A 23,666-nucleotide genomic window follows, 5' to 3' on the forward strand; every position below is an offset into this window, starting at 1 on the left:
TGATCACTTATCAAGAGGCCCAGCACCATTACCTCCTCCACCAGATCATGTGCTCCACTAAGGACTAGATCTAGAATTGTTCCCCCTCTAGTTGGGTCCTAAACCAGTTGCTCCATAAAGCAGTCCTTGATTTCATCAAGGAACTTTACCTCCCTACCATTACCTGATGTTACATTTGCCCAGTCAATATTGGGGTAATTGAAATCATCCTTTATTTATCACATTTGTATCCCACATTTTCCCACCTATTTGCTGGCTCAATGTGGCTTACATAGTACCGTAAAGGTGTTCGCCAAGTCCAGTAGAGAAACAAATACATGGTGATGATGTGGTCGATTAAGCTTCAGGCACAATGGGGATCGAAGAGAGGAGAGGTTATTATTATTTAATAATAATAATTATTATTATTACAATTATTATTGCGTTCCCCAGTTTGTTAGCCTCCCTAATTTCTGATAACATTTCTGCATCTGTCTGTTCATCCTGGCCATTAGTTCTTCAAAATTAGAACTAAAAATAAAAAAAATTTCATAACAAAAATTGGATAAGAATAAAAAAATGTATTGACCCAAATAGACTTCAAACTATAATGAATAATTTTTGTTAACGAAAATTCCTTAAAATGGAATGAAAAGAATAAGTAATGTAGACACTACTATCCACCCTTCCTAACGGAGCTGGAGCACTCTTAAAGGTAGCTGCAGAGATCCCAAGCCCTGCCAGCTTAAGATAATGTTGAAAACGCTGATCTTCAGCTTTTGCAGTCTGCTGCATTTCCCTGAGATCACCAAAGCCAGCAAGCACACATGCTCAATTTTGAGCGCACACGCAAAACCAAGCAGGTACCGGTGTCTGAAGAGGTCCGAGAGAGGTCAGAGATGCAGCAGATTGCAGAGCCGCATTTTCAGTGTCATGCTTAGCTGGCAGGGCCTAGGATCCCTGCTAGCCAGTACCACTGAGTTAGGAGTGCACCACTGTTGAGTGTGTGGGTCCTGGCCACTGCAATTAGCAGAGCTGAAGAGCAGTGTTCTTTTCAGCATCATTGGCTGTGGTCTTGCTGGAACGGCTTGAGGAGATCCCCGGCCCACCAAGTTTGGATTTTTTGGTAGTACCCAGATCACAACAGTTCTTTCCAGGTACGAAGAAAAGTCAGCCAAGATGATTACCTGTCAATAATTATTTATAGACATGTTCTCTAGAAACCTGCTAAACATATTTTAAATTCAATCAACTATAACCACATTGTCTATCAACAAAGCCTGTGCATGTACAAACTGTTTGGCAGCATCAGGAGAATAAAATTAGAAAGAACTGAAATTGTCATGAGTTTGTGAACTGAATAAGAAATAAAATTTTTGGGAGAAGACTGAATAAAAACTAAAATTCACATTGTTGACACAACTAAAATAAGAATAATCACATTTTGCATATAAATAAAAACTAGAACTACATTTTTTTTCTTAACTAAAATATCCCTGGTAAATAACTTCCTTCCCCTCTCCTTTTCTTGGCCTACCTGCTGCAGACTCTGATCCTGGTCCAGTTGGTACATAAGCTCACGCTTCAAGTCTGAACTGATCTGCTCTTTTGTTGCCTGCAAAGGGAAAAGCACCACAAGTACACTGTATCAAACTAAACAAACCAATTAATGTTCATTCTTTCTAACACACCAGTTTACAGGAGAGAAGAGAAGTAAAGGAAAAAAGGGAACATGACAGAATTCTATACCAATGCACCTAGACAGGACTACTTGCTGGTGGGTCAAGAATCTAATACACTTTCTAAAAAAGAACGGTTGTTTTTCATGCTAATCTGTTCATCGCCAAGGAAAGGCATGCTTAAGGTTCTTCAGCATCACTATGAAGTGAGTTTAGGCCCTAGATATGTATACTTAGGCTACAATACGTAGACTCAGATGGGAACAGTAGCAAGAAAGGAAATATTTCTTCACAAATAGAGGTAGTTTTACAGAAAATTCCTCAGAGGAAGTGATGGGGGAAGCAAAACAGTAAGAGAATTCAGAAAGGAAAAATTAGACCTTACCTGCTAATTTTCTTTCCTTTAGTCCCCCCCCAGATTGACTAGATGCTTGGTTACATACTCTTAGCAGCAGATGGAGACTGAGAACTTCTAACTTTTGACTTCTGAGTGTACTTATAAATGTCCTGTGTTGAAGCTGGCCAGTATTTCAATATTTCCTTAACAAAGCAGATAAATGAGCCTAAACCATCAAAACTCCACTTTCTCCCTTATAGCTCTGCTTCTTAAAGTATGTCCAACGTCCTTTATAATAAAGGCATGCAACAAGTCACTTTTGTTTTGTATTTTACATACATAAACTGGATATAAACAATAACAGCACCAAAAATATATATATATTACTGCCTACTTGCTACAAAACCTCTGTACTCTTCTGTTTCTCAACTTGTCTAGGCTAACTCCAAGCAGATATCTACGTCATACCCTGGGTCGGTTCTGGATTAGTCTGAAGGGAGTAAAGCAATTAAAATGATCAGGTAATATCCAATTTATCCTTCCTTAGCATACCCTGGGTCGGTTCTGGATTAGTCTGAAGGGAGTAAAGCAATTAAAATGATCAGGTAATATCCAATTTATCCTTCCTTAGCATCCCTCCAGATCAGTCCAGACTCTTGGAAAGTACCAAGCAGTAAATTTATAGATGGGCCTTCCTCAACTCTTCCGCCAATTTCTCTGCACCAAAGGACACATCCTGCTTGGCGTGAACATCCAGTCAATAATACTTCACAAAGAAATGTAAGGACAACCAGACCGCTCCCCTATATATATTTCCTGTGGAGAAATAAGGCTATTTTGTGCCCACAAGGCTGCCTGCCCTCTGGTCAAATTTTGTTTTCAGGTCCTCAGGCACTAGCCATCCTTTGAGAACGTATGCTGAAGTGATAGCTTCCTTAATCCCATCTAGCAATGTTTGCTTGCAGCCGCTTCTCCCTACTTCTGGTCTCTGAACAAATAAAATGACCAAAATTCTTCCAATCCTTTGAACGTTATCACACAAGACACTTGACATTCAGATGGTGCAATCCCTGTTGATTTCTGCCCCCTTTTGCCTCTCCCAGGACCAGCAAAGCAATGATCTGGTTGAAAAACTAGAAGGAGAACCTCCTCCTCACTAGAACACACTAGGAAGGGCTCCCTGCACATCAAAGGCATGCAATTCCTAGATCCTCCTAGCGGGAAGAGATAGCTACCAGAAAAACAGTTTTCAAGGTGACATCCTTCAAAATACATTCACATAAGGGCTCAAAAAGAGATTGCACTAAGGCTGACAAGACTAAATTCAAATCCGAAGGCGGGACCAAGACCTGGTGTGGGGACAAATGAGCTTTACTCCTGTCAAGAACCTCAACACTTTGCCACGTACCAACACTTGAAAACACGCTAACGCCACCTGTACCTTAAGGGAGGCTGGCATTAAACCTCTATACAGGCCATCATGCAAGAACTCCAGAACATCCACTATGGAAGATCTTAAAGTAAGGTCTTCCTTTTGGCACTATGCCTCAAATATGTACCAGACCCTAAACGTAAGCCAAGGATGTAGATCTCTTATGGAACAGCAGCATTGTGGAAATCACTTTTCCTGATAGTTTCTCTTACATAACCATGCCCTCTCAAGAACCAAGCCATAACACAATACATTCCAGCATTCTCACCAGACCCTGCATCAAGAGATGCTCTAAAACTGGGAGCTGCAGTGGACCTATCAACACCAACCACACCAGATCTCTGTACCAAGGATCTCAGCCAATCTGGTGGCATTAACACTACTGCCCCCTTCCTTGTATCCTTCAATGCTCTGGATGGCATGACCAACAAACACCATAGAGGTAAAACATATTGGAGACTGTCAAGAGATCACACGTGACTTCCAACATTCACGCTATTCAACTGAAAAATCTGGGAACTTTTGTATTCTTTGCAGATGCCATCAAGTCCATTAACAGGCAACTCCAGGTCCTACTATGAGATTCAACACCCCTTCTTCCCGGGATCCAGAAGATTTCTGCTTAGAAAATCCACTTGCATGTTTTTCCACCATGGTCATGTAGGTTTTAAGACATATCCATGAAAAGACTCTGCCCAGGACAACAGAAGGACTGTCTCGAGCACCACCTGCAACTTCTTGTGTCATCCTTCAACCACTGCATTGTCTGAAAGGACAGGAACTGCCCTGTCCAGGAGAAAGGAAGGAAAGGATTTCAATGCCAGGCAGAATGCCCCAGACTCTGGGTGGTTTATCAACTGTTGGGACACCTCCTGAGGCCAGTGACTTTGTGCAAACTGACCAAAACAATGGGCACCACATCTCTCAAAACTGGCATTCATTGTCAAAATTATACATTCCGGAGGCTCCAAGCTCATGCTCCTTTCCAAACTGGAACAGCTTAGCCACGTGCAGGGACCAAAGAGAGCAGAACCTCCTGGAGTGAACAAGTGAGCCCTTGCACACAGAAATACTTCCAACGTTGCTACCATGAATCCTAATACCTGAAGGTAATTCTAGCCCTGAGGAACTCTCACCTTGAGGAGCAAGTGAATCTGACCCTGCATCTTCTGAATCCTGGCTGCTGGCAGGAGCACACATCCCTGCCTTGTATCAAAATGGATCCCAGATAATCATCTGCAAAAGATTAAAGTTGCTTTTGTCCGAATTGACCAACCAGCCCAGAGACTCCAACAACTGGAACACCTGAGCTCTCCTGAAATGACTTTGCCTGAATCAGCTAACTGTCCAAATAAGGATGTAACCAGGATTCCCTCTTTCCACAAGGTCACTGCCATGACCACTATCACTTTGGAAAACATCTGGCCAGACCAAGTAAGAGTGCATAGAATTTATAGTGCCTCTCCAAAATTGTGAAATGAAGGAACTGTTGATGTCCTTGCCAAACAGGAGTATGGAGGTAGGCCTCTTTTTGGTCTAGGCAGGTAAAAAAAATTCTCCTTTTTGCACCACTACAATGACAGAATAACATTTCCATGCAGAAACTGGGGACACGAAGGGCTTAGCTGATGATTTTTAGGTCGAGAATAGGACAGTATTCTCCTTCTTTGGCATTATCAAATACTACCCAGTAACCTGCTCCCTCTGTGGAACAAAGACAATGGCCTGAAGCTGCACCAGCCTCTATAGCGACTCCCTGATGACCCCCACCTTCCAACAAGTACAGCACAAAAACTCCAAGAAAGCGTCTGATAGAGACTATGCAAACTCCAGAACATAGCCCTAGCGGATTACCTTGCGAATCCACTGGTCCAAGGTAATCTGGATCCACCTCTGACAGAAGTACCTCAACACTGCTCCCACAGCCACTGGAGAAGGGACCTCAACACCTTCATTGGCCTCCTTATGATTCCAGGTACAGCACTAAAGGGGAATCTCTACCTCCATGATGGCCTCCTCAAAAGGACAGAATCCTTTGGAAGAACCTACCTCGCTGGCTACTATGTACCCTGCCAGAATGAAAGTGCTGACTCTTGAAACCTGCCTCCAACTACTACTACTAAGCATTTCTATAGCGCTGCCAGGGTTACGCAGCGCTGTACAAGTTTAAACACGGGGAGGGACAGTCCCTGCTCAAGAGAGCTTACAATCTAACTGTTGGCTTGTCCTCTTGCAAGAGGGACCTTGGCAGCTTGGCTCTTGACCATTTGTCCAAGTCATCCCCAAACAACAAAAATGAGCCTTTGAAGGGAAACATTGGCTGAGCTGACAGCCACAAGGATCTTTGGGACATAACTACAAAAGCATTCTCTTGGCTGAAGTTCTAAGCAAATCGCTGTGATCGTCAGCCAAGGAGGCTGTCATCTCAGGCTTAGAGACTTTCTGATCCACCAGGGTCAAACAGACCTAGGACTTTCTCAGCCCAGCAAAAATATACCAGAACCACCATACCACCCTCCCAAATAGCCTCCTGAACAGTCGGGTTGGAAACATCAGAACTATGCTTGAGAAGCGCATCTATTCTACAGTCCTGCAAATCCTTGAGAGCTGCTCTACCCTCTACTGATATAGCTGTCTTCTTGGTGATCGTGGCCACCACCATGCCTCAAGGAATCCCTATCCTGCTCTAGAATGGGGTATAATGTAAAAAAATGCCTGACCTTGAACGGCACATCAGGAGAACTGCACTCTATCTGAGCAATGTCTCAGATGTCCTGATGCATACAAAAGGACCTCGCTAGCTCATGAATCCCCTTCAGCAAGGAACAACCTTCCTCCATATGTTTGTCCCCTTCCTTACTCACCTTCTCAAAGCTTAACATCAAGGACACCTGGGAAATGAGCCCTTGCAGCTCAAAATCTGAATTCAGTGGCAGTGTTCTCAGGGGGCATGTCCTCCATCCAGGTCCCCCCCCCCCCCCGGAGTCTTCCTGCCGCTCCTCATCAGGGGACAGGTCTTTTGAAAGGAATGAATCTGTGCCCTCAGTCCAATCTATGATATTTGGTTCCAATGAGATCCCTTCACCCCGAGTACCTTCTTGGACTGGGTCACCGAACCCCCAGCCTCGGTAGTACCCCTTGCATGAATTATCTGCAGGGTCCAGGATCGGAGCTTTTGCCTCTAATCATGGCGGCTGCTCTGAAGACCTGACTCCAAGATGGTGGTGGTTCTCACCAAATCCAGGACCTCTGCTAAGCTAGAAGCCTGCCCTACAACAGCAGCCACCAACTCTCCATGGCTGTCCTGAGCACATTCACTCTGTGGCAACCAAATGAGCGACAGTGCCAGGATATGTCAAGGTTCATCATGCAGTGCCTACCACTTACCATTTTCTGCCTCCTCCCTGCCAAGGACTACTGTGGTGCAGGAAGACCTGATCAATGCAGCCCTCAACAGAACAGCCAGTAACATCACAGAAATTGTGACAGCTAGAGTTAGTGCTTCTCTAATCAGTGGGGAAAAACAACAACCCCAAAACAAAACAAAAAAAACCCCTGTCACTAGCTGTCCCCAACAGCTCTCAAGGTTTCCATTCCAGCAGCAGGGAAGGGAAGAGAAGCTAAGGCACACTGCAGCCCTCCAGCCCCAATCCTGGACCAAGGAGGGAGAAATACAGAGGGGGGGGGGGGGGGGGGGCTGATAGCCCTGGGGCTAGGGAGACCCCCCCCCCCCATGGACCCCATCCCCACAAAAAAATCAGACAAACCCTAGCTAAACAGAGAAAGAAGGTGTTCATTCCTCCCCCCAAGGCAATTAGCCCCTGGAAACCTCAACCCCCCCCCCCCCCCAGGCTTAACAGACTAAACCAGACTGCAGAGGCTTACCATGTCTACCATTTGCTGGAGACTGAGAACTACTGGCTGAGTACTGCACAGGAGAGTTACAGGTTCACTCAGAAGTTCTCAGTTTCTATCTGCTCATTGGAGTGCATAAACCAAGCATCTGGACAAGTCTGGTGGGATGCTAAGAAAACATGGGATAACCAAAGAGGATATTATTAGTAACAAAGATAAGTAGGTTCTGAAGAACTGCAACAGGACAGAAAAGTGAACTTGATAAGCTTTGCAGTCTTAATCTACCATTGTATATTTAAGACTTTAGAATTCCTTGAGAATGATAAGAAGCAATATAGTCAATTTTGAAATTAATCACAAGAAAAGGGAAACAGAAAAAAAAATTCATCCATTCTTCTCAAGAAACTATTACAAATGCAGTTACTTCCCCTTCCATCCTGATCTATAAAGGAGAGAAAATGGGGCATTCCACAGTCCCAGCTCAACAGAACTAAGACTTGCACAACGAATGTGGCCGTTATGCCTTGGCCAACAGGCCCACTTGTGAAAAGATGTACAGGATCTAATTATATCCCCTAGGACTTACATATGCCAATGGGCCTTCATCAATGTTGCTGCTGGTCCAAGGGTTCCAGTTCTCTTGAGGGGGAGACCAGGGTACAACTCCTACCACTGTCTGCCTCTGTGACGGCTCAAAGTGGGCCAGTTTTCCAAGGGTGAGCGAGACAGGATAGTTGGAATCTTCTGGCTACAAGAGACAAAAGGAACAGTTTAAAGAGAAAACATAGTACCCCTGAGTATTACAAACACAAGGCAACTTGTGTACTGTACACACTCACCGGTGGCACAACATCAATGCCCAGCTGATCCACAACATTCTGGAGTTGCTTTTCCAAATCTGGAATCAGATTCACCTCATAAGGTTCAACCTAAAACAATAACAAGAATATGTTAAATGAAGTGCCCCAACATCTGCTATAATAAAACTCACTCTCAACATTCTGAAGACAACGTTCTGAAGTCACTCAGTCACTCCCTGAAGGGTTCGTCAGTTCATGGTGGTGAAGCCACAACACTGACCATGTCTCTCTGCCCCGCCCTCGCATGACGGACCAATCAGAAAAAACACCCTCAACGTTCTGAAACACAAAGGACCATCACAAAACCGTTCCTAGGCAACGCTAGGCAACGTAAGACGGACCTATCAGAGGAAACTACTTGGCAATAAGGGAGGAGCATTCACCAGCAGAACGGCTCATTATCTTTGCAGCACGGAGAGCACAGAACCACCGCTTGAACGAGAGAGGAATATCCCTGCTGTGGGTATGTGCAAAACTAGACCGGGGGGGGGGGGGGGGGGGGGAGAAATTTTTAAATGCCTAATGCCGGTACTGAAGAGTGCCGGAGGGCCTATAGCACAGACTATATTTGGGGTTCACTTGACGTGGAGTCGGTGGAGCCGGAGAACAGTGTGCCCCTCACCACCTGGGACGTGGGCGAACAGGACAAGCTGAGGCCCAGCTGGAAGGATTACCCGCGACCCAGCCAGCAGCAAACAGCGACCAAGGAAGGGGGAGGAGTGGATCGCTGGAGACTAGCTGCCAAACTAACGAAACAACCGCACACCGACGCACCACCTCCATCATTCGAAAGGCATCCACTCTTTCTTCAACAGAAATGCAAACTAATAATACAAAACAAACAAAGAATACCCGGTTTCTCACGCGGCTGCAGGTAACTCCCCACCCCCTTCCTCTTCCCCTTTTGCCGAAGCGGCCTTGCCCAACCATCTCCAGCCTCAGGCAAGCCGTCTCCCACCTCGGGGATTCCCCGAGCACCCGGAAAAAGACAGCGCTGCTTCCCGCAGCGCATAAATGTTCCAACATTCCCCTGCAGCCGGCCTGAAATGGACCAAACATACCGGATCACCTCCCGATGGCCCGAGACCGTGCTCCTCTCCCTTCCACCAACTTAAAACAACCATCCCCGTCCTCAGGCAAGCCGTCTCCCACCTCCAGGATGCCCAGAAACCCAGCCCAACGGAAAAAGACAGCACTGCTTCCCACAGCATATTTCTCTTCCAGCGTTCCCCTACAGCAGCCCTGAAACGGCCAAAAAATACCGACAGACCAAGAACGTGCTCCTCTACCTTCCGCCCATCTAAAACAACACTGCTGCCTCAGCACAACACAAAAAAACCCCAGAAAAAACAATCCACCACTCAGCAAAGGCTGACCCCCCTACAACCACATTTACATTTCACCAACAGAAAGACCCCCTTCCACAAACCTCCTTGACAGACAAAATCACACACACACACAATACAACAGAAACACACCCTCAAAGCCACACACCAATCCATCCCACTTTGCCAGCACAGCACATCCCCCAACCCCCCCCAAGCAAAAAAACAAACAAAAAAAAAAGACACACATCAACAACCTGCACACACACCCCACCCTCACATACTCACACACACAAAATAACTCTGTGACACATACGCACACACACAAAAAAAAGCCACATGCTAGCGCCCGTTTCATTGGTTTCAGAAACGGGCCTTTTTTACTAGTATGTATGTGTGTATACATATATATAGACACACACACATATACATTTATATACATATATATATATATATATATATATATATATATATATATATATATATATATATATACAGTGGGGGAAATAAGTATTTGATCCCTTGCTGATTTTGTAAGTTTGCCCACTGACAAAGACATGAGCAGCCCATAATTGAAGGGTAGGTTATTGGTAACAGTGAGAGATAGCACATCACAAATTAAATCCGGAAAATCACATTGTGGAAAGTATATGAATTTATTTGCATTCTGCAGAGGGAAATAAGTATTTGATCCCCCACCAACCAGTAAGAGATCTGGCCCCTACAGACCAGGTAGATGCTCCAAATCAACTCGTTACCTGCATGACAGACAGCTGTCGGCAATGGTCACCTGTATGAAAGACACCTGTCCACAGACTCAGTGAATCAGTCAGACTCTAACCTCTACAAAATGGCCAAGAGCAAGGAGCTGTCTAAGGATGTCAGGGACAAGATCATACACCTGCACAAGGCTGGAATGGGCTACAAAACCATCAGTAAGACGCTGGGCGAGAAGGAGACAACTGTTGGTGCCATAGTAAGAAAATGGAAGAAGTACAAAATGACTGTCAATCGACAAAGATCTGGGGCTCCACGCAAAATCTCACCTCGTGGGGTATCCTTGATCATGAGGAAGGTTAGAAATCAGCCTACAACTACAAGGGGGGAACTTGTCAATGATCTCAAGGCAGCTGGGACCACTGTCACCACGAAAACCATTGGTAACACATTACGACATAACGGATTGCAATCCTGCAGTGCCCGCAAGGTCCCCCTGCTCCGGAAGGCACATGTGACGGCCCGTCTGAAGTTTGCCAGTGAACACCTGGATGATGCCGAGAGTGATTGGGAGAAGGTGCTGTGGTCAGATGAGACAAAAATTGAGCTCTTTGGCATGAACTCAACTCGCCGTGTTTGGAGGAAGAGAAATGCTGCCTATGACCCAAAGAACACCGTCCCCACTGTCAAGCATGGAGGTGGAAATGTTATGTTTTGGGGGTGTTTCTCTGCTAAGGGCACAGGACTACTTCACCGCATCAATGGGAGAATGGATGGGGCCATGTACCGTACAATTCTGAGTGACAACCTCCTTCCCTCCGCCAGGGCCTTAAAAATGGGTCGTGGCTGGGTCTTCCAGCACGACAATGACCCAAAACATACAGCCAAGGCAACAAAGGAGTGGCTCAGGAAGAAGCACATTAGGGTCATGGAGTGGCCTAGCCAGTCACCAGACCTTAATCCCATTGAAAACTTATGGAGGGAGCTGAAGATGCGAGTTGCCAAGCGACAGCCCAGAACTCTTAATGATTTAGAGATGATCTGCAAAGAGGAGTGGACCAAAATTCCTCCTGACATGTGTGCAAACCTCATCATCAACTACAGAAGACGTCTGACCGCTGTGCTTGCCAACAAGGGTTTTGCCACCAAGTATTAGGTCTTGTTTGCCAGAGGGATTAAATACTTATTTCCCTCTGCAGAATGCAAATAAATTCATATACTTTCCACAATGTGATTTTCCGGATTTAATTTGTGATGTGCTATCTCTCACTGTTACCAATAACCTACCCTTCAATTATGGGCTGCTCATGTCTTTGTCAGTGGGCAAACTTACAAAATCAGCAAGGGATCAAATACTTATTTCCCCCACTGTATATATATATATATATATATATATATATACATATATATATATATATATACACATATATATACACACACACACTGAAAATATTTAGCATGTCACAATGCAAATCCTAAGACCCTGCACCTTTGATGATCAGGGTAGCATACTCCATACTGCTAAATCCACAAATACCCTCTCTCTCGAGCTCGTCAAAATATACTTACTGCCCCCAAAATTCCATACTACAAAGATCCTGCTATAGGCAACAGGCTTTATTTAATAAAGGCTAATGAACAATGACAAGTAGGATAGCTTCAAATTAGAGCTGCTCACCGATTTAAAATTCGAATTGCATGATGAATCATGATTAAAATTTTTAATCGCACGCTTGGCCACAAAGTATCCACCTCACATTTTCATCTGTATAGTGCAGAACAGACTGTAGATGTCAATTCTCAAAACTGACATACTGTACTTCAGTTACTAAACTAAAAATAAAATCATTTTTCTTACCTTTCTTGTCTGGTGATTTTATTTTTCTAATCATCTTATTCCACGTCTCTGGTGCTGTTCTTCTGTCTGTGCTCTGAAAGCGAAGATACTTAGCAGGTATTCTCCGAGGACAGCAGGTTGATAAACCACACAAGTGGGTTGGCGTTCCGCGCCAGCCTGAGAACCCGCATTTTAGAAGCAAAAAGTTTGCTAGAGCCTTCTAAGCATGCCACGTGTCCAACTGCGCATGCATGAAGTGCCTTCCCGCTCGCAACGCGACCAAGCTCTTCAGTTGAATATAATAGCATTACCACATAAAAAGAAAAGAAAACTCCAAGGGGAGGCGGGCGGGTTTGTGAGAATAATCAGCCTGCTGTCCTCGGAGAATACTTGCTACAGGTAAGTATCTTTGCTTTCTCAGAGGACAAGCAGGCTGAATTAATCCTCACAAGTGTGGTATTCCTAGCATCCAGGCTCACTTAAAACAATAAACAGTGGTCAATTGTGCCTCAAAATGGCGAGGATATAACATAGATTAACCTGAAACTATACACAAACTAGCGGAGAGTGCAGCCTGGAATAGAACAAAACGAGCCTAGGGGGGTGGAGTTGGATTCTATACCCCAAACAGATTCTGGAACACCAACTGCCAAAACTGACAGTTGCGTCGGGTACCCTGCTCAAGGTAGAAATGAAATGTGAATGTGTGGACTGAAGATCATTTCGCAGCCTTGCAAATCTCTTCAATGGAGGCTGACTTTAAATAAGCCACCGATGCAGCCATGACTCTGACATTATTTATTTTTATTTTATATCATTTATACCCCACATTTTTCCACCACTGGCAGGCTCAATGTGGCTTACAACATTTAGGAAACAAACAAAATCTTTATAAGATTTGTAGTCCAGGAATCACAGATGCAGGACTGGATCTTTAGGGTAAGCTTGCCCAAATAAGTAGGTCTTGAGAGACTTCCTGAAAGTCAGATGATCTTGAACCGTTTTTACAGATTTAGGCAATGCATTCCACAAATGAGTGCTGATGTAGGAAAAGGTGGAAGCGTATGTGGTTTTATACTTGAGACCAGAACACGCAGGGCAATGGAGGTTTAAGTATGAACGAGAAGATCTAAGTGAATTCCTTGGTGGCAAGTTGACAAGGGCATCCATATAAGCTGGAGCTTCTCCATAGAGGATCTTATGGACTAGGGTGCAAATTTTAAAAGTTATTCGCTCCTGTACAGGAAGCCAATATAATTTCTCACGAAGTGGTCTGGAACTTTTGAACTTTGATGCACCGAAGATTAGTCGAGCTGCTGTGTTCTGGGCAGTTTGTAGTTTTTTTGAGAAGTAGGTCTCTGTACCCTGCATATATGCCATTACAGTAGTCGATTCAGCTTAAGACTAGTGATTGGACTAAATTACAAAATACTTCTCTTGGGAAATAAGGCTTTAATTGTTTAAGTTTCCAGAGTGAGAGAAGAATATTTTCTTGGTGGTTGACTTGGTATGATCCATCAGTGTTACGTTTCGGTCAACAATTACTCCTAGTATTCGTAGACTCTCAGAGATTGGTAGGGTAAGGCCAGGTGCATTTAAGGTAGCAGGTTTGAATCTGTTAAAGGGAGAGGAAAGGATAAGGCAATGAGTTTCCTCTGTATTAAGTTTTAATTTAAATGAGTTAGCCCAAGTGAGCATGGTGTTTATTCCAAGGCTGATTTGTCCTAAAAGGGATGTAGATAGTAACATCATCTGCACAGATAAATGTGTGAAGACCAAGTTTTGAAAGGGCTGTGGCCAGGGGAATCAGCATTACATTGAAGAAAGTAGGGGAAAGAGGTGAGCCTTGAGGCACACCACAGCCAGCTTGCCACGGAGGGGATAAACTTGAGTTGGATTTTACTTGGTAGGTTCTGGAGGTTAAAAAATCTTTCAGCCATGCTAGTACATTTCCACCGGCTCCGAAGTAATCGAGGAGTCTTAATAGAATGGTGTGGTCCACCATGTCAAAAGCACTTGACATGTCGAATTGTAGAAGAAGAATGCTTTTCCCTAAAGCTATTTCTTGCTTGAAGTTTGACAGAATTGTGACAAGCACAGTTTCAGTGCTATGAAGGGTACGGAATCCCGACTGTGATTCATGTAAAATGGAGAACTTATCCAGATACTCACTGAGTTGTTTGTTCACCATGTTCTCCATTAATTTTACAAATAGAGGAATTGATACAATTGGGCGATAGCTAGATCAGTACTACTTTTTTTGGCATCTTTTGGAATAGGGGTAATATGTTTCCATGGGTTCCAGGGAAGAATCCGTTTCTACGCATTAAGTTTAAATGCTGTGTTAGTTCAGAAACAAAGCAAGTAGAGGCGCTTTTAAGTAAACAGTTTGGGCTTATGTCCAAGTTGCAAAACTTACTGGAAAATCTGCGGATCTCTTGCGTTACAGATTCGACGGTAAGTGCGGAAAAGTGCAAAAATGTTCTGTCTGCTGGGTGCCCATCTAGATCCGGAGCTAGGACATTTAAGAAGTGATCAAATCTGGAACTGCACTGATGTAGTGAACACTGCAGTTTATGTATTCTACCTTGAAAGAATACGGCAAGCTGATCAGCAGATGGGATGGCAAGAGTAGTGGAGGTGTGCACCGCAGTATCTAATTTGTTGACATAAAAGTAGAGGGTTTTTTTTAAAGTCTTTGTAATCTGTTCCTATTTTGGTTTTATAATATAATTTTTTTAGATTGTCTAATTGCATATTTGTATGTTCGTTGAGATTGTTTCCAAGCAGTGAGGTTGAGATCATCCTTTTGTTTTCTCCATACTCTTTCACGCCTTCTAGTAATGGCTTTGAGTTTTTTTAGATCCTCATTAAACCACGGCATAACTTTATGCTGCCTTGATGTGCGTGTTTGAACTGGAGCTATTTTGTCTAACACACTTCTACATCGTTCATCCCATTGTGAAAAGAAGTCTATTGAATCTACTTGCACAGACCAATCATTGTCATAGATTAATGGCCAAAATACCTTTGGGTCTATCTTACCCCTTGTTTGGTATGTCAGTCGAGCTCGGGTCCGCGCTGTGCCTTTTAAGAGCCATAAAAAGGAGCAGTTCAACTTAAAGTGATCAGACCAAGGGATATCTGACCAATTAATGTAAGTTAATTGCAAATTGAGGGCATCAGCCAACTTACGTGAGAGCAGGTCTAGCGTGTGTCCTTTTGTGTGGGTAGCTTGCTGATTCCAACATGTAAAGTCCCAGGAATGGAGGAAGTCTAAACAATCTCTAGTGCTGTTAGATGAATAATTTTATAGGTGCAGACTTACGTCCCCTAAAATAAGTACATTAGGACTGGTCATGCATGTACAAGAAATGGAATCCGTAAAGGTTTGCTGAATTTCATTCCAATTGCCAGGTGGCCTGTATAGCAGAATGCAGTTAGGGTGACCATATAAGGTTTTATTGAGGATTCTGAAAGAAGCAATTTCTAGATTTGGTGCATTGGATTCTGTGATTGTTTCTATGATAAAATTGGTATGGTAGATGAGAGCAATTCCTCCACCTCGTTTTCCTTTCCGTGGCCAGTTGGAAATTTTATAACCTGGGAGGCATATATCTAGCAAGATTGGATCTGCTTGATCATGAATCCATGTTTCTGTAAGGAAGAGAAGGTCAAGATTATCTGATGTGACCCAGTCTGTGATAAGTGCGGTTTTATTAACAACAGATCTGGTGTTAGCGTAGCCCACTAGGATATTTTGACAATTAAAGCAGGTGGCAGAATGGAGCAGGGGACAGCGGTCACAGGTGGCAATCTTAGAACAACATCTTGAACCACGGTGCAATCTAGAGAGAGGCCTGTGGGGATCTAGCTTAATGTCTGCCCCTAAAAGAGGGAATGATAATCCTTTTATAGTTCACTTAGAGAGTGTATGGGATACTTTGAAATATAAATTTAGGAGGGGGGCGAAAACTTCAACCCTAACACACATTATACAAGAAGCTGAGTTCCCTGCGGGTCAAGAGGGAGGAATTTTTCAGGAATGGTATAGAAAGGGCCTGCGGAAATTCAGGGATCTTTTCTCTGAGGGAAAATTGAGAAACTTTGGGAAGTTGCAGAGGAAGTTTGAATTGCCGGGGAGACGGATTACTATGCATACGTGCAAATTAGGCACTAAATGGGAAGGCAGGGATGGTTACAGACAGACCCGAGAGAATGTGAAAAACTGGAAAATATCAGGGGCACTTTGAAGGCGGGAGAAGGGGCATCTCCAGACTCTACCGGTATATTCGAGGAGATACATTCATTAAGTTACCATACATGAAGGCCTGGGATCGGGACTTCAAGATCGAAATGAGTGTGGGAGAATGGGAACGGATGTGTCATGAAGTGAAAAAAAGCATCTATGTGTGTATATTAATAAAAGAGAATGCCTATAAAGTTTTTAGTAGGTGGTATTATACGCCGGACAGAGTGAAGCGTATGTACCCGATAGCATCTGACCGGTGCTGGAGATGCGAAGAAGAGACCGGCACTTTTCTGCACGTGTGGTGGACCTGCTCTCTCATCCAGACTTTCTGGGTGCGGGTTGTTGCACAACTGACACGGACTTTGGACACACAGTTTCCGACAGAACCGAAGTGGTGCCTGCTGGGATGGGGAAATAAAAGAGGCCAGAAATGGCAGAGGCGGATTAAGAGATGATGTCTGGCAGCAGCTAAGTTGGAAATTGCGGCCCATTGGAAGCAATGAGTAGGGCCCACTATCTTAGACTGGAAATTAAGACTCCAGGTCATAATGGATCTTGAGAAATTGACAGATCGAAGTGCTGGCAGATACAGACATGATGTGCAAGAACATGGAACACTGCTAGTGGTACACGGGGGGGGGGGGGGGGGGGGGGGCAGCCATGAACGGGAGGATAGTGGGAGGAGGAGGAGGGGTGGAAGGGTTGGGTAGGGGGAAAAATACAATGTTGATTATGTATTACAGATAGAGTTTGAGGAATTTTGGAGAGTTGGCAGCCTTGTGGCTGCAGTTAAGTGTATTGTATGATTTTCTTTATTGAAATGTTGAATAAAAACAATCTTAAATTTAAAAAAAAAAAAAGCACCAAGGTTGTGAGTCATGACATGGCCCTCCAGAGTCAGCCCAGCTTGGGCATAAGTGAAGGAAATGCAATCTGATAGCCAACTGGAGATGGTGCGTTTTCTGATGGCGACTCTCCTCCTGCTGTGATCAAAAGAGAAATAACTGGGCAGACTGTCTGAAGGACTTCGTCTGCTCAATGTAAAAGGCCAACGCTCTCTTGCAGTTCAAGGTGTGCAAGCTGCTTTCACCAGGGTGGGCATGAGGATGCGGAAAAAATGTTGGCAAAACAATCAACTGTTTAGATTGAACGACACCACCTTCGGCAGGAACTTAGGGTGCATGCGGAAGACTACTCCGTTGTGATGAAACTTAGTATAAGGTGCCTGAAGCTCACTGACCCTACGAGCTGAAATAACAGCCACCAAGAAAATGACCTTTCAGGTCAAGTACTTCAGATGGCAGGAATTCAGTGGCTCAAAAGGAGCTTTCATCAGCTGGGTGAGAACGACGTTGAGATTCCATGACACTGGCGGAGGTTTGACAGGGGGCTTTGACAAAACCAAACCTCTCATGAAGCAAACAACTAAAGGCTGTCCAGACACTACACTCTGATAAGCATAGAAGATACTCAAGCAGGGTCTGTGTGGAACAACGAAGGTGATCTACAGTTTTGCTGTCACACCAAACGGCAAACCTCATCCACTTAAAAGAGTAACACCTCTTAGTGGAATCTTTCCTGGAAGCAAGCAAAACTCGGGGGACACCCTCTGAAAGACCCAAGGAAGCAAATTCTAGGCTCTCAACATCCAGGCCGTGAGAGCCAGACTGGGAGGTTGGGATGTAGAAGCGACCCCTCATTCTGAGTAATGAGAGTCAGGAAACACTCCAATCTTTACAGTTCTTTGGAGGAAAATTCCAGAAGAGGGAACCAAATCTGACGTGGTCAGAATGGCACAATCAGGATCATGGTTCCATGATCTTGCTTGAGTTTCAGCAAAGTTTTCCCCACCAGAGATATGGGAGGATACGCATACAGAAGACCTGTTCCCCAATGTAGGAGAAAGGAATCCGATGCTAGCCTGCCTTGGGCCTGAAGCCTGGAACAGAACTGAGGGACCTTGTGGTTCAGTTGAGAGGCAGAGAGGTCCACCAAAGGGGTGCCCCACACTCGGAAGATCTTGCGGGCCACGCCCATATTCAGCGACCACTAGTGAGGTTCTATTACCCTGCTCATCCTGTCGGCCAGACTGTTTACGCCTGCCAAATAAGTGGCTTGGAGAAACATGCTGTGAAAGTGTGCCCAAAGCCACATCTGGACAGCTTCCTGACACAGAGGGTAAGATCCAGTGCCCCCCTGCTTGTTGGTGTACTACATCACAACCTGATTGTCTGTTTGAATCAAGATAATTTGGTTGGATAACCGATCTCTGAAAGCCTTCAGAGCGTTCCAGATTGCTCAGAGCTTCAGGAGGTTGATTTGAAGATCTGTTTCCTTTGGGGACCAGGCTCCTTGGGTGTGAAATCCACCTACATAAGCTCCCCATCCCTGGAGAGATACATCAATCGTCAGCACTTTTTGCAGCTGAGGAATTTGCATTGGACGTCCCATGGTCAAACTGGATCAAATCGTCCACCATTGAAGACAATGTACAAAATCTGTGGACACGTGGATGACATCTTCTAGACTCCCCATGGCTTAATACCACTGAGAAGCTAGGGTCCATTGAGCAGATCTCATGTGCAGACGCGCCATGGGTGTAACATGAACTGTGGAGATCATGTGCCCCAAGAATCTCAACATCTGCCGAGCTGTGAATTGCTGTGATACTCGAACCTTGGACACTAGGGACAGAAGGTTGTCTGCCATGCCTCGGTAAGATAGGCTCAAACCTTTCTCATGTCGAGCAATGCTCCAATGAACTCCAATTTCTGAACTGCAGTGAGATGGGACTTGGGATAATTTATTATGAACCCTAATAGTTCCAGTACCTGAATAGTCTTCCGAATGGACTCCCGAGTGCCATCCTCTGAGGTGCTCTTTATTTATTTGCTGCATTTGTATCCCACATTTTCCAACCTTCTGGCAGGCTCAATGTGAAATACAAAGTGGTATTGCATTAAGTACATAGATGGTAGAGTAAATTATAGATTAACTTAATCAGTTCATTTTGGCGTGAGAAATAAGGTGACAGTGTGTTAACGCTCGTTAGTGATAGAGTTACTGAAGCAGTCAGGTATATAGAGTTTGGTTTTGTCTAGTTCTGAAAGAGTTTCGTTGTCTGGTATTTAGGATGGATCACTGTGGTATGCCTTTTTGAACAGGTTGGTTTTTTTAGTAATTATCATAAGATTGTTAGGTCGTGCGTTGTTTTTATGGCATTTGGTAATGCGTTCCATAGTTGCGTGCTAATGTAGGAAAAGCTAGACGCATATGTTGATTTATATTTAAGTCCTTTGCAACTGGGGTAGTGGAGACTCAGGAATGTGCGTGCTGACCTTTTTGTGTTCCTGGTTGGTAAGTCTATGAGGTCTGACATATATACCAGGGCCTCACCGTGAATGATTTTATGGCCCAGGGTACAGATTTTGAACACAATTCGTTCTTAAGTGGGAGCCAGTGCAGTTTTTCTCTTAGGGGTTTGGCACTTTCATATTTCACTTTCCCAAATATGAGTCTGGCTGCTGTGATTTGGGCAGTTTGGAGTTTCTTAATGATTTGTTCTTTGCAACTGGCCATTCGTCGAGATAAGGTAACACGTGCACTCCAAGCATGTGTAGCAATGCTGCAACTACCGCTAGGCATTTTGTGAATACTCTGGGAGATGATGCTAGGACAAAGGGCAGCACACTGTAGTAGAAGTGCTGCATTCCCAGCTGAAATCAAAGATACTTCCTGTGAGCCAGAAGTATCGGGATATGCGTATATGAATCCTTGAAGTCCAGAGAGCATAGCCAATCGTTTTCCTTAATCATGGGAAGAAGGTGCCCAGGGAAACCATCCTGAACTTTTCTCGAACTAGGAATTTAGTCAGGGCCCTCGGATCAGGCGACCCTCAGGGGGAGGAATGCTGGCTTCGGCCTAACCCCTAGTAAGCCTTCCTCAGCTGAGGTGCCCAGCTCTACCACCAGCTACCTTTCAGGTGCTGTAGAGGACTTGCAGCTCATCTGCATATCCTTTACAGCCTTCTACGGGGTGACTCCCAGGTCCACTCCGATCCACTCAGGGCCTCCGCTCTTGGTGCCGCGCCAATTTTTCTCTTTACATCTATTTTCTCCCAGTCACTACTGACCTCACCCAATTATACCTAATTCTGAATCACGCTATGGCCCCTATACACATTCTCTTCCTTGCCCTGTCCCTTCCTAATCTTTTCCCTCACCCCCTACTTCTCTCCACTATAGAAACTCACTGCCCATCCATCGACTTCATCACCTCACTTTCTCTCCTACTCTCTTCCTCCCTCTTAGCTTTTAATCTTAATCTCTTTCTTCCTTCCATTTTGCCTTCCCCATTCCACCTAAATACCTCTCGCCTTCGACACCTTCATGGCCTCACCTCTCCTACCCTCCTCCGCTCTCTTTTACTCCTTTCTCTTACTCTCAGCCGGTGACATCAATCCCAATCCTGGCCCTCCTCACCAACTATTATCCCAACTCTACAGATCTCACCGTGACCTCTCTAACCTCATCACTATTCCTCTACTCCCCTCCTCTTCTCTGCCCTTCTCGCGCCCTTTGGAATGCCCACTCTATCTGCAACAAACTCCCATATGTTCATGACCTCTTTATCTCACGTCACCTCCATCTGCTCGCCATAACAGAAACCTGGCTCTGCCCTGATGACTCTGCTTCAGTCGCAGCCCTCTGCCATGGCGGTTATCTTTTTTCACATACTCCTCTCGCCCTGCTGGCCGTGGGGGCGGTGTTGGATTACTTCTCTCTCCCTCCTCCAGATTTCAACCCCTTCTTCCACCTCAATCTCACTGTTTTTCCTCCTTTGAAGTCCACTCTATCCGCCTTTTCTCTCCTCTGCCTCTTCGAAAAGCGGTCATTTATCGTCCCCCTGATAAGTCCCTTTCATCCTTTCTCAGTGACTTTGATGCCTGGCTTGCCTTCTTCCATGATCCTTCCTGCCCCTCTCTCATCCTTGGTGACTAATATTCCTGCTAATGATCCTTCTAACTCCTATATTTCCAAGTTACTCGCTTTAACATCCTCCTTTAATCTCCAACTATGCTCCACCTCCCCCACTCATCAAAATGGTCACCGTCTTGATCTTATCTTCTCCTCCAACTGTTCACCCTCTAGTTTCATTGCCTCTGATCACCATCTTATAACTTTCACACTTAAATCTCCTCCCTCCCAGTCCCGTCCTATCTTATCTAATTTATCTAGGAATCTTCATGGTATTGACCCTTCATCTCTATCCTCCCATGTTTCAAACCTCCTCTCGACTGTGGCACCATCCACGTCTGTCAACGAGGCTGTTTCTTCTTACAATATTCTATCATCTGCCTTAGACATTCTTGCACCTTTGATGACCCGCCCTATAAGGCGTACAAAACCCCAACCTTGGCTGACTTCTAATATCCGCTACCTACGTTCCTGTACCCGCTCCGCCGAACACCTCTGGCGGAAATCTCAGGCCCTTGCTGATTTCTTACACTTTAAGTTCATGCTGACCTCCTTCCAATCTGCACTTTTACGCGCCAAACAGGATTATTATATCCAACTGACTAACTCTCTTGGCTCTAACCCTCGACTTCTCTTCACCATATTGAACTCTCTCCTCAAGGTTCCCCCTCCCCAAACTCCCCCTTCATTATCCCCTCAGACCCTTGCGGAATTCTTTCACAAGGTTCAAAAGAAAAACCTTGCATTCTCTACCTTGCCACCTCTCCCTCCACTAGTCCGTTCCCCTCTCTCTCCTTCCCCTCATTCCCTTTCCTCCTTTCCTGAAGTTACTATTGAGGAAACTACACTTCTCCTTTTTCCTCAAAATGTACCACCTGTTCCTCTGATCCCATTCCCACCCACTTTTTTAATGCCATCTCTCCTGCTCTTATTCCTTTTATCTGTCACATTCTCAACCTCTCACTTTCCACTGCGACTGTCCCTGCTGCCTTTAAACATGCTGTGGTCACACATCTCCTTAAGAAGCCTTCACTCGACCCTACTTGTCCCTCTAATTACCGACCCATCTCCCTCCTTCCCTTTCTCTCCAAATTACTTGAGCGTGCTGTTCACCGCCGCTGCCTTGATTTTCTCTCCTCACATGCTATTCTTGACCCACTACAATCTGGTTTTCGCCCTCTCCACTCAACCGAAACTGCACTTACTAAAGTCTCCAATGACCTATTACTGGCTAAATCCAGAGGTCAATATTCCATCCTCATCCTTCTTGATCTTTCCGCTGCTTTTGACACTGTCGATCACAGCATACTTCTCGATACCCTGTCCTCACTTGGATTCCAGAGCTCTGTCCTTTCCTGGTTCTCTTCCTACCTCTCCCTCTGCACCTTTAGTGTTCACTCTGGTGGATCCTCTTCTACTTCTTTCCCTCTGCCTGTCGGCATACCTCAGGGTTGTTCTTGGTCCCCTCCTCTTTTTCTATCTACACTTCTTCCCTTAATCTCATCCAATGGCTTTTCCTACCATCTCTATGCCGATGACTCCCAAATCTACCTTTCTACCCCTGATACCTCACCTTGCATCCAAACCAAAGTTTCAGCGTGTTTGTCTGACATTGCTGTCTGGATGTCTCAACGCCACCTGAAATTAAATATGACCAAAACCGAGCTTCTTATTTCCCCCCCAAACCCACCTCCCCGCTCCCCCCCCCCCGTTTTCTTTCTGTTGATGGCTCTCTCATTTTCCCTGTCTCCTCAGCTCGAAACCTTGGGGTTATCTTTCACTCTCCTCTCTCCTTCTCTGCTCATATCCAGCAGATCGCCAAGACCTGTCGTTTCTTTCTTTACAACATCCGTAAAATTCGCCCCTTTCTTTCTGAGCACTCTACCAAAACCCTCATCCACACCCTTGTCACCTCTCGTTTGGACTACTGCAATCTGCTTCTTGCTGGCCTCCCACTTAGTCACCTCTCCCCTCTCCAGTCAGTTCAAAACTCTGCTGCCCGTCTCGTCTTCCGCCAGGGTCGCTTTACTCATACTACCTCTCTCCTCAAGTCGCTTCACTGGCTCCCTATTCGTTTCCGCATCCTGTTCAAACTTCTTCTACTAACCTATAAATGTACTCACTCTGCTGCTCCCCAGTATCTCTCAACACTCGTCCTTCCCTACACCCCTCCCCGTGTACTCCCTTCCCTGGATAAATCCTTCTTATCTGTTCCCTTCTCCGCTACTGCCAACTCCAGACTTCGCTCCTTCTGTCTTGCTGCGCCCTATGCCTGGAATAGACTTCCTGAGCCCCTACGTCTTGCCCCATCCTTGACCATCTTTAAATCTAGATTGAAAGCCCACATCTTTAACATTGCTTTTGACTCGCAACCACTTGTATCCACTCGCTTCCACCTACCCTCCTCTCCTCTTTCC

General features: G+C 45.0%; 1 protein-coding gene across 3 annotated transcripts in view; it reads right to left on the minus strand.

Annotated features, from left to right (window-relative positions):
• The window catches only part of DHX9 (DExH-box helicase 9), a 334,908-nt gene that overhangs the window by 163,324 nt on the left and 147,918 nt on the right, over positions 1–23,666 (minus strand). For all 3 annotated transcript variants that reach the window (XM_030205460.1, XM_030205459.1, XM_030205462.1), the window contains 3 exons: positions 8,122–8,211; positions 7,869–8,030; positions 1,517–1,594 (listed from right to left, as the gene is read on the minus strand). In XM_030205460.1, the coding sequence (XP_030061320.1) occupies positions 1,517–1,594; positions 7,869–8,030; positions 8,122–8,211 (330 nt within the window). The remainder of the gene's footprint in view (positions 1–1,516; positions 1,595–7,868; positions 8,031–8,121; positions 8,212–23,666) is intronic.

This window comes from Microcaecilia unicolor, chromosome 6, assembly GCF_901765095.1.
Source record: "Microcaecilia unicolor chromosome 6, aMicUni1.1, whole genome shotgun sequence".
Taxonomy (NCBI): domain Eukaryota; kingdom Metazoa; phylum Chordata; class Amphibia; order Gymnophiona; family Siphonopidae; genus Microcaecilia; species Microcaecilia unicolor.